We start from the raw sequence: 12,379 nt of genomic DNA on the forward strand, positions 1-12,379 counted from the left end.
TTTTGTTAAACTTTTAAATAACTCTATTGGAAATAGAAGCATAAGCCCCATTACTATGCCCTTTTACATTAATTGAATAAATTTTCCAAGCTCAAGATGGGAGATGAGTAAAATGTATTATACCAGTCTTTAGTTCATGTTATTAAAAAAAAAAACAAAAACCCTGCGATAAAGAAGATTCTGCCTTCATTTTTTTTTCCTTCGTTTTTTAAAGTCTGCTACCAACATTGGGCGAATGAGATACAGAACATATATAAAATACCTTTTTATTTATTTTTATTTATTTTTATTTATTTATTTATTTATTGCTTGCTTTTTGGGTCACACCCAGTGATGCTCAGGGGTTATTCCTGGCTTTGCACTCAGGAATTACTCCTGGCGGTGCTTGGGATATGGGATGTCGGGGATCGAACCCGGGTCAGCCGCGTGCAAGGCAAACGCCCTACCCGCTATGCTATCGCTCCGGCCCCGATACCTTTTTAAAAAAACCTTTAGGATTTGACTTTTAGAAATATAAATGTCTATCTATTAGAGGCATGGAAGGTTTTGTGGATCTAAACCTCACAGGAATTGGAGAGGCCACCTTTGAAAAAAATACAAAATTATTTTATAAAATTGGGTAAAATAAGAAAATAAGAAAATTAAAAGAACCATACGATTAGTGGAAATCACAGAATCTATCATTAAAAAACCCTATATTGGGGGGCTGGACCAATAGCACAGAGAGTAGGGCATTTGCCTGGCACGCGGCCGACCCGGGTTCGATTCCCAGCATCCCATATGGTCCCCTGAGCACCGCCAGGAGTAGTTCCTGAGTGCAGAGCCAGGAGTAACCCCTGTGCATTGCCAGATGTGACCCAAAAAGAAAAAACAAAAACCCACCTCATATTGTTTTGTTAATTTTCTTGCATATATATGCAATTTTGTGTATTTTTCACAATTTTCCTTGGATCATGGCAAATATATTATTCTAGAGAGAGTATTTTTAATTGTATTTAATAATTTTAATTGTATTTAATAACTGCCTTACCATGATTGCTTACAAAATTATTGCTTACAAATAATGCTTACAAAATTGCTTACAATTTTTGTGTTTATGTTCAGTTTAGAAAAGTCCCTTTCACATTTCAAAATTAAAATATTACCTAAGCTTTAAAAATAAATAATAAAAATTAAAAAAATTTAAAAAACTTTAGGGACCAGAGTGATAGTACAGTGGGGAAACCATCTGCCTTGCATGGAGCTGAACACAGATTTGATCCCCAGCATCCCATATGGCCCCTGAGTACCACCAGGAATAATTCCTGTGTATAGGGCCAAGAATAATCCCCACGCATTGCCAGGTGTGACTCAAAAAGCCCAATATAGATAAATTTATTTTTAAAAAAACCCTCAGTTCCACTTAGAGTATAATGCAAAATACATAATAAAATTTATTATTGTAAATATAAGACATAAGACTAGAAATAAGGTATATTTCTGTAATGATTTAAGAAACTGAACAGAGACCTAGTCTATAGAACCGTGCTTACTATGGGTGAGGGTATAGGAGTAGGAGTCGGGGTAGTTGGTAGGGGATCCTTGGACAGTGGTGGTGATAAATGGACGCTCTGGTGGAGAGTATGGTGTTGGAATGTTGTACGCACAAAACCAGGAGGAACAAAAATATGCATCAACCATACTGAAGTCACAGTACTTCAAGGAAAAAAAAAAAGGCAGATAAGCCAAGTCAGGAGAGACAGGGCAAAAGGCTAGTACACATGATTCTGTGCAGAAGGCCTGGTTGATCCTGGGCACCTATAGTTCTCTAAGCATTAAGCTAGAAGTATGACCCCATAGAAGTTATATTGTTAAGATTTTTTTTTAATTATTCTTTTTGGGGGCTGGAGCTATAGCACAGCAGGTAGGGTGTTTGCCTTGCACGCAGCCGACCCGGGTTCAATTGCCAGCATCCCATATGGTCCCCTCCCTGAGCATCACCGGGTGTGACCCAAAAAGCAAAAAAATTTTTTTAAAAAATTATTCTTTTCCATGAAGATTCATTTGATTTTTTTAAACTATGGCATCACTAATATTTATTTAGTTTTATAGTTTAGAAGTGTTTTAACACATATTACTTACTACTCTAGTTCTCTGAGAAAATAAAGCCCAGAATGAAGAAATTTATTAAAACCTTAGTCAGTGAATGAGCTGCTGTTCAAATGTGTTTATTTCTTTGCTTGGCAGGCCACATACTACACTTGATCTTAGCCAAAAGGCCGAGAAGCGATTGGCAGGCCACATAAAGAGTAAGACCTGAACACCACCAGGTATGGGCGCCCTTCACCAAAAAAAAAAGAAGGAGGGGAACCAAAATTAAAAACCCATTAATGTGTTTGTGTAGAGCCTAAGTAATATGAACCTTTTAATCCATTTTTCTTCAGTGGTAGGAAATTAGGCAGGCTGCCCCAAGCCAGCCCAGTGGAATTCAGTTACATCACTGCCATTATATTTCTTATAAGGTCAGAAGTACTACGGTTTTTTCTCAGACAAACTGCAAATAGATTCGACAACAGAACAAGAAGTGTCTTGCATATAACAAGTAAACACACTAAGTACCGCTCCCTTTAAAAATTAAGTATCTTTCAAAAACTATTTAAATTTCTTCTTTAGGATTCCAACTTACTTCCAGCTCTTTAACACATACATCACAATTAAAACAACAATGTTGTGTTCAGAGACACATGTATAACTGAACAAAATATACTTTAAATGCTTTATAACCAACATGGAAAAACTCACCAATGCTACTTTTCCTACTGCTGATATCAAAGATACCAGATGGGACTTTCACAATGCTGCTGCCCCAGCCAGGGGCTTCAGCAGGGCTGTGTAGCTCCTCCCGAGACTGTGAATGCTTCACCACAGTAGCAGGGATGTCACACGGTTCTGAACAAAAGATTCATGATCATTCCACTCTTGCCAATGTGAAAGAGAAACTATACATTGATTTATATTTTTGCTTATTTTTCTCCAAATAAGAATAAATACATGATGTGTAAATACATGTTTTATTACTGGTTTCTGACTGTCTGATTTATTCTATCTTGAATGTTGCTAGTATGGAAGACCATCTTGTTACTATGTAGTCAAAATATTATTACTCATAAAGTGAGTACTATAAATCTCATTTACACCTCAGTAGTCCCATTAAAACGCATACACACATATACATATACACAGGAAAAGTCACACAATTAATTTATTTTTTGCTTTTTGGGTCACACCCGGCGATGCACAGGGGTTACTCCTGGCTCTGTACTCAGGAATTACTCCTGGTGGTGCTTTGGGGACCGTTTGGGACGCTGTGAATTGAAGCCGGGTCGGCCGCATGCAAGGCAAACACCTTACCCACTGTGCTATTGCTCCAGCCCCAAAGTCACACAATTTAATCTATGATCAAATATATCTACTTAAATATTTAAAGAACGTCTAATAAAAAAGCATTTTAGTTTTATTTTTACATACATGAGAAATGTGCTTGACCACTGAGCCATATTCATGGTCCTAAAAGAGCAATTTAAAATAAAAGGAGTGGAGGACCAGAGTGATACAACAGGTAGTGTATTTGCCTTGCACATGGCCAATCAGGGTTCAATCCCTGGCATCCCATATGGCACCCCAATGCAGTAATTCTTGAGTGCAGAGTCAGGAGTAGCATCTGAGTATCTACAGTTATGACCCAAAAAGCCAAAAAATGAAATTAAACTAAATTAAATCAAATTAAATTAAAAAGGGTACAGAATGTGGCACAGTGGTAAAGCACATGACCTTGTACTTGCTTTCAGCAATCCCCATTCTTCCACGCCCCCTGCCCAACCCTGCACTACAAAAATAAAGGTGACACTACAAAACAAGTGTGACTGCTGAAAATTTAGTCTTCTTCTGTTACAAAATAGCTATCTAACTGATTTAATACTGAAAAGGGTTACTCTTTCCTAAGAAATTGAAAACTTACCTACAGAGGTTCTAAAGATCTTTTAACATTCTAAAATTCAGACATCATCTCTGCTTATCTCATTATCTCAGATCTTACAGTTTAGGAATTATAATCAAAATTACAAACAAGACTTAATATCAGTAAATAAATATCAATACTTAACCTTCTGTTTGGTCTTTTGGTTTCGTTATCAGTTCTTGTGCTACTTGGTCTTCAGGCACATGAATTTCTGTATCATCCTTTATAAGTTCATCTTTAGACCCATAGCCTTGGTCAGACTGACCACCTGTTAAAAAGAATGCAGAATTTTGTTTACACATATTTATTACTTAACTGTGTAATATGTCAAGAGAAAATCTCAATGTTCTATATAATAAAGTTTAGAAAAAGGAATAAAAGGAGGCTCATGAAACACACAGAACATTTTAAAGCAAAGATAAGCAAAGAAGAGTTGAAAGAGACAACACACCTGCAAACCACTGCACATCTAGAAGGAGAAACTGAATCAATGGATTTAAATAATATGTCTAAAAATTTTGTTTTGGAGGTCTACAAAATGATCAAAGTAATAAAACAAACATATAGACATTATATGTGCAAATAATCACGGGGGGAAAAAAGAGAAAACTAATTATTGATAAGGAGTGTGTAGGGTAGAAAGAAGAAAGGGCACTTTTCCTCATATACCTTCTTACATTTATTTTTGTATTTGGAAATATTACATCTACATAACTAAAAAATTAAATCAATAAAACCAAGGGGGAAGATGTATAGTAACTAAAAACAAAATCAAAAGGTGCAAAGCTGAAATCAAAGAGAACTTACTTTCTTTTTCTTTGTTTTGTTTTGGGGGGGGTCATACCCAACAATGCTCAGGGATCACTCCAGGCTCTGTGCTCAGTGATAATTCCTGGCATGGCTCAGGGAACTATATATGGAGCTGGGGATTGAACCTGGCTGGTCTCCTCACCCACTGTACTACTGTTCTGAACCTGAAACATACTCTGTTTTATATAAATAATATAACTATACTAAAAGGATTAGAGGAGGACTAATCCAAGTAACTTTTAAACAATTACTTTGAATCTATATTCAAAGCAAGATGGGTAATAGCCAGATCTTTTTTTTTTTTTTTTTGCTTTTTGGGTCACACCCAGCGATGCTCAGGGGTTACTCCTGGCTTTGCACTCAGGAATTACTCCTGGCAGTGCTTGGGTGACCATATGGGATGCCGAGGATCAAACCCAGGTCGGCCGCGTGCAAGGCAAATGCCCTACCCGCTGTGCTATCGCTCTGGCCCCTAGCCAAATCTTAAACTCCTTAGGTTTTTCCTCTAACAGGGAAAGGGTTATAACAATTGTGTAAGCATTTTATTTGTAGTATAGGACTGAGCAAATGATTAAATGTGTTGATGATGGGACCCATGTTCCTCACCCTCACTTTGAAAGAAAAGAGAATGGTTTTCTTCTTTCAAAAAGGAGATTTTGTTTGCCGGGGGGGGGGGGGGGGGAGGGGGGGGAGGGAACTCCAACCTAGGTGAACCACATAAAGGGAAGCACATTAACCTCTGAACTAGCTCTCTGACCACCAAAGGATATTGTCTGTAAAGATATAAAAGGGAAAAAAAGTAAAATCTATAGAGCTGATCTGGAATTTAAGATATTTACACAATATGTATTTTTTTCCTAGCTCTTCATAAAAAGCCTAGAAGCAGAAAACAAATCTTTATTTCAGTTACTAACTACTAAAATGTATTTACCAGTGAAAGAAATCAGAGTCAGGAACATTTTGTTGTATAATAAAGTTCTCAAAAGTACTACTGGTATATGTGTAATGGGCCACACTAAAATATAATATACAAATGTGGAAGGACAGAGCTGGTAAAATCATTAAAATTTTTTTATTTGGGGGGGGTCACACCCAGTGCTAAAAATCATCATTTCATGGCTATCACAGTAGAGGTTGGTTCCAAGATATATACTGTCAATGGAAAAGGTCAATGAGAAAGAAATTATTATTAAATGGTATTGGGAAACTTAACAGGCACAAGTAAAAAAGGAGTAAAACGGGATCAGTAATAGATACCATTCTGAAAAAGTCAACGCAAAATGAATTAAAGACTTTTAAATATCATGAAACACATAAATGAAAACACAGGTAAGATGTTCCTTGTTCCTTGACACAGGACTTAAGGATGTCTCTGTGGAATACTGATTGCAAAGGGAAAGAAACAAAAGCCAAAACAAACAAATGGGGCTACATCAAATTAGAAAGTTTCTGCATGGTGAAAGAAACTAATATCAAGGGATCAGTACCCAAAACATATTTAAAAAACTCATAAAACTCAATAAAAAATAGACCATACAATTAAAAAAATTAACAACACATCTAAACAGGTATTTTTCCAAAGAATACATACAGGTGGCCAAAAGGCATATGAAGAGATGTTCAATCTCATTATTATTAAGGAAGTGCAAATTAAAACAAAAAGGTATCATCTCACAACTATGATACCGGCTATTACTCAAAGACAAGACACACATAGAAGATATGGAAAGTAAGGGAATCCTTGACCACTGGTGGTGGGATGTATTTCTGCAAAGCAGTACTGAGTCATTCTGCAAAGCAGTACTGAGAATCCTCAAAAATTAAAAAAATAGAAATTCTACGGAATCCAACTATTACTTGTTGGTATTTTCCCAAAGATGGAAAATTTTAAGATACAGTGTATATGCACCCCACATTCACTGCAGCATTATATACAACAGCCAAGCACTAAGTTGAGAGATGATTGAACAAAGATGTAGTGTGTGTGTGTGTGTGTGTGTGTGTATATGTATATATATATATTTACAGATACACAAAAGAATACTACTCAGCTATAAGATTAAATCCTGCCATTTGTAACAATGTGAACAGACTGAAGATATTAAGAATAGCGAAATAAATCAGAGAAAGATAAACACCGTATTATTTCATTCCTATGTAGTATTTAGAGAAACTAAATGAATGAAATGAAGCTTCTAACGGAGTAAAGCAAATTCGTGGTTACCAGAAAAGAAAATAGAAGAATGAATAAACCAGGTAGGTAAAGGGGGTTAATTGTATGCTGAAGAATGGAACTGGACTTTTACTTGTGAACTTAGTATATTTATGTAAACGTGTATGTGAGGGAAAACGAAGAGTGGGAACTGGCTTCCCTGGAGTAGAAAAGTACACAAACAAAATACATGTTCAAGCAAGATACATGTTCAAGGCTAAATACAGGCTTGAAGAGCAAGCCCTGAATGGTTTTCAGGAGGAACTTGCATAGAATCCTTCCAAATGGCTTTTTCTGGAATTTTACATACATAAAGGTTATTTTGGGGATTGTCATAGGATGATGCTATTTTTAAAATTTTTAAAAAATACATATTACTTAAAAAAATAACTGAACTGAGTTCTTCAGAAAGGCTGTCAAAAGAAACAAAGAGAGGCTAGAGTTCTAATATAGGGTGCCTTACATGCAGCAGAGCCTGGTTCAGTACCCGGGAACCCTTATGGTCCTGCAAGCCCTATGAGGAGCAATTCCTGAGTGCAGAGCCAGAAGGAACCCCTGAGCATTGCCATATGTGACCCCAAAACAAAAAAATTTAAAAAGAGACAAAGAAAATCTGACAAACTATGTCAGATTAAAAGGGGACTAAAATAAGAGCAATGAGTACCACAGAGAACATTTTTTCAAATCAACAAATTTGAAAAGGAAAGTGTCAAAATCAGAATACATCAATAAAGTAGTAAATTAATATTCTTCTGGATTTGGTAACTATATTGGCTACTTCATAGAAAATATCCCTGAAATACTGAGATAGTTGAATAAAAACCTGTTTTCACATGATTTATAAGAACAAACAGTACATGTACAGAAAGTAAACAAAGCAAATGTGGCAAACTGAAAATGAATGAATCTAGATAAAAGCTCAAATGTTTGCTGTACAATTCTTGTAAATTTTTTGAAGTCTGAGCCTACAGCAACCCCTCCCCCCTTCTGCCCCACTCCCTCCACACTGGGGGCCACACCTGGTGATGCTCCGCTGTTTCTGGCTCTGTGCTTAGGAATTACTCCTGGCAGTTCTTGGGGGACAATGTGGGATGCCAAGCATCTGAGATTAAGTTTTTTTAAAAGTCTATTTGGCTTTAAAAATCTAAATTAAAGCTAATTACTAGGAATCATTATAAAGGACATTAAGAAAAAAGACATTAGAAGTATACGTATAGTGCCTTCTAGTTTTTAATCACTTACTATAACACCAAATTTTAAATGTGCTATATAAGAAAAAAGAAGTAAACAACTTTCAATACTGTATCAGATGCTTTTTATTGGCCTCCTCAGAAAGTCTGGTAAAACATTATGATGCCATGAAATGGACACTTGACTGGGAGAAACAGTGTATACTGATTAAGCCCAGATATACCACTCAATAAGCTAAGTGGCTCAGTATCAGGTACCAAGAGATTCTACAGATAATTCTTAATGAAAATAGGCTCTAAGTCTCCAAAAGTATCAAATGGCACTACAAAAAACTTTATAAAGACATATTACCACTGTAATTCAGGGTTTACTTCAGCCATGTGAAATGCTACTGAAAAGCAGCACATATGTGAAAAAAGATGTAAAAAAAAAAGATGTAAAGATTCTCTAACAATTGGAATCTTTATGCTAAATACAAGATCATTTTTTACTTTGAAGGAATAAATTGCTTATGTAATGAGATAACTTTAAAAGTACAGAGAAATAAGAGTGGTTTTTTTTGTTGTTATTCACTGTGAAATTATTTCAGTGTTTTATTTTCTTTGGTTTTTTTTTTTTTTTTTTTTGGTTTTTGGATCACACCCAGCGATGCACAGGGGTTACTCCTGGCTCATGCACTCAGGAATTACTCCTGGCAATGTTCGGGGACCATATGCGATGCTGGAATTCGAACCCGGGTTGGCCGAGTGCAAGGCAAACGCCCTACCCGCTGTGCTATTGCTCCAGCCCCTTTTCTTTGTTTTTTCATAAATGAAATCCACTTCTTCAAGAATACTTTCCTAATAAGGAAAGCAAGAAGACATAAAAATAACATGGTTTTAAAATAAGAGTCTCACCAAAATTCTTGGTTGAAATACGTTAATTTACAAACAGGCAATTTATAGTCCTCTATTGGTGACTTTCAATAATTCATATTCAAGGTCCGAGAAATAGTAGAGTGGATAGGTGCTTGTTTGCATGCAGCAAAGCCAGATTCAGCCCTCAGCATCCTAGATGATCATCCCCCTGAGCAATTCCAGGAATAATTCCTGGGTACAGAGCCATGAGTTACCCCTTAACATCACTGAGTTTGGCTAAAAAAATTCATGTACACACTTTATTGTTCCTATAAATACCAGGATCAATTTTAACAGAAAGAACTCAACAGACCAATCTTAAGCAAAAATCACAGAAATATACTGCATTTAGGAAATAATAATCATATAAAAATTAAAATCACACAACATTTTATACACAGAATAATGTATCCAGTGAATGGTTGGGAGCAAAGGTGGGCAAAACATTGGCTCTAGACTACAGAAACAAAAATGTCAAGGAGAGAAATGGAAGTGAGACGAAAGAACAGGGGAGCTGGAAGTAACATTGGGGCAATGAGAAGCCTAGGCCCCTCTACAGTTCAGAGGCAAATTATCTGTATATACCTAAGCTACTAGATCTAATACTACCTAAAGCATTGGTAGACACAGGCTACATAACTAAATTAAAAAACATATCTGTCAAAGAGTCTGGTTGTGCGGTGAGAGGGATTCTGGGATAAGGAGTGGAGGAATGGGGATTTGGAGGTGGGAATATTATATGACCAAGAACCTATTATAAGTAAGTAAGTAAAACACGGTGTCAAAGTGAAAAGTAAATTAAAAACAAAAACTTAGAACACTGAATTTTTAGTGTCCATAAAACTATCTGACCATAATGATGCTATAAACCAGCATTAAAGTAAGATTTGACATTATATATTTTTAAAAACATAGTATAGTTTCAATTAAGGTAAATATACTTTGCAAATCAGCTAAAGAATGTTCACCTAGATATTTTCAGAAACCATATATAATTACCTTTATCTAAAGAAGAAAAGCCAAGAAAACTAAAATTGTTTTCCACCTATAATGACACTAAAACAATCTCCTCCCCACAACCCTTGGTATGTTAGCGACTTTAACCTAATAAATGGGAAATTACCTGAGGTAGTTAACATTCAAGAGTAGAATTAATGCACACGTGTATCCATAGCTTCACGTCATATAAGTCTGTCTGCAACCCACACCATGACAGCCAAGGACAAATGCAGCACCAAGAACAGCACAGAGCAAAAAGCAGAACAACAAAGAGCAGAGAAAAGGAAACTTCAGTCATTGAGACAAGTTCATCAGATGCAGCACAGGAATTAGACTCAGAATTTTCTTTAAAGAAAAGCTTGAAATATTAACAGTAACAACAATAACAAAAAGGAAAAAACAACAGAAGAAGAAGAATGTGCAATACATACGCATCATTTCAATGTGTCACTTTAGCTGTAATTTCCCCCCTTGCCTTTTGGAACCATACCTGGCAGTACTCAAGCTGCTCCAGGTGGTGCTCAAGGACCATACTGGATGGAAACTAGGATTACCCATGCAAAGGATGTGCTCCAGCCCTTCACACCACTTCCTAAGCAACCCCACCCCCCACACAATCATGTGCCACTTTAATGATGCTTACTTCCAACTTTAGAAGACTTCTCAGATTTCATTTTAAATGTCAGCTGTGGAGGCTACAGTGGCAGGGGGTGGGGGAGGGGCATCAGGTGGCACCAAAACCACTCCCAGTAGTACCTGGGATGCCAGGGATCAAACTCAGTCTCTGCTCAGTCATATCCCTGGCCTGTCAGATTTCTCAAAATATCACTTAAAATAATAAGTGCAAAGAAAGCTTTAAATCATGGGACTACTTGATGCTTGGTAGATACTCAGGAGACCAAGGGACAGAATCCAGGTCTCCAAGATGCAAAGCATAAATTCTACCTCTTTGGGCTCTCTTATTAACCTCCACATTGCGTGTGTTATTTTCCTTCATTAATATATGTACACAGATAGTCACATATATTTAATAAGTATTTTCACTCAATGAAAACTATTTGCAAGCTGTCCCAGTGATATTAAATTCCTCAGCTCACAATTTCTAACAATTACATACTTTTTTTTTTAACAAACGAATGATGAACAAAAAAGTGCCATGCTGGAGACTTGTTTGCAAGCACTCCAAATTTCATTTTATTTAATTGACGTGTATTTGGCTTTTAGGGTCACATCCGGTGATACTCAGAGGTTACTCTGGCTCTGCACTCAGGACTTACTCCTGGTGGTGCTTGGGGGACCATACTGGGATGCGTGGGGGACCATGTGGGATGCCTGGGTCAGCCTCGTGCAAGGCCAATGCCCTACATGCTGTACTTGATCCGCTCCCCAAAGTTTATTTTAACTACAGAAAATACAATGTGATCTACAATCAGGTATAATTTCTTCGTTTACACAGTGTAGTTTTTAAATACTCATATTGCACAAACTCAAGAAGAGAGAGCAAAACCTTTAAAAAAAAAAGAAAGAAAAGAAAGATAACATAAGAATAAGTGAAAGATCAGCAAAATCCAAGTTTTATACCTGTACTAGAGTGATTATCGGTGGAATCAACACTGACTAAATCTCTGACGAAGACTGTGTGCTCCCCATTGTTAGCATCAGCAGCACTATCCATGCTACCATGGCTCATCGTGTCCCCATCACTTCCGCCTGTGGCATTCTGTGGCACTAAGAATAAGGACAACAACAGTTCAGTAATTTATGTACTAATAACCTCTGAAACAAAACACAGACCACACTCAGATCATTTACAGTTTCAGAATACGTTCTAAAACTTGGGGAAAAAAAATAATCTGTACTACAATAATTCCTGTCTTTAGTTACATAGAAAAATATCAGTCAGAATTTCACTTAAGTTCTCTGCATCATATAATTTAAAAAATTATATGCCTATAAAGCTATGGTTCACCAAGATAGTATCTTTTCGGTCATATGTATTACCTGATGATGACGAGACTTGTGACTTTTGCATAGTCTTTTTAAGTGGCTGCCTAAATTGTGCCAAGCCACGGATGACATTCCGTACCTTCGTCCATAAGAAGATACCACTGCGGGTACTGCTAGGCCAAGGGCTCTCCAAAACTACCTAAGTAGAATTAAGATCAAAAACAGTGCTTATCAAAATATTTAATTTTCAAAAAATACATACATGAATATATTACATATAATTATATCCCTAAACCTCTAAGTATCATGTGTAATAAATGAAAGGTA

The 12,379-nt window shown here is 36.5% G+C and overlaps 1 protein-coding gene and 1 non-coding gene across 2 annotated transcripts in view; both read right to left on the reverse strand.

Annotated features, from left to right (window-relative positions):
- The window catches only part of DENND4C (DENN domain containing 4C), a 109,906-nt gene that overhangs the window by 28,457 nt on the left and 69,070 nt on the right, over nt 1–12,379 (reverse strand). The window contains exons 19-22 of the mRNA XM_055141855.1: nt 12,107–12,251; nt 11,687–11,833; nt 4,143–4,265; nt 2,782–2,928 (exon numbers count right to left, since the gene is read on the reverse strand). Of these exons, the coding sequence (XP_054997830.1) occupies nt 2,782–2,928; nt 4,143–4,265; nt 11,687–11,833; nt 12,107–12,251 (562 nt within the window). The remainder of the gene's footprint in view (nt 1–2,781; nt 2,929–4,142; nt 4,266–11,686; nt 11,834–12,106; nt 12,252–12,379) is intronic.
- Nucleotides 2,075–2,270, reverse strand: LOC129401148 (U2 spliceosomal RNA). The gene has a single exon (XR_008628120.1). It is a non-coding gene; the product is annotated as a U2 spliceosomal RNA (small nuclear RNA).

Source organism: Sorex araneus, chromosome 1, assembly GCF_027595985.1.
Source record: "Sorex araneus isolate mSorAra2 chromosome 1, mSorAra2.pri, whole genome shotgun sequence".
Lineage (NCBI taxonomy): Eukaryota > Metazoa > Chordata > Mammalia > Eulipotyphla > Soricidae > Sorex > Sorex araneus.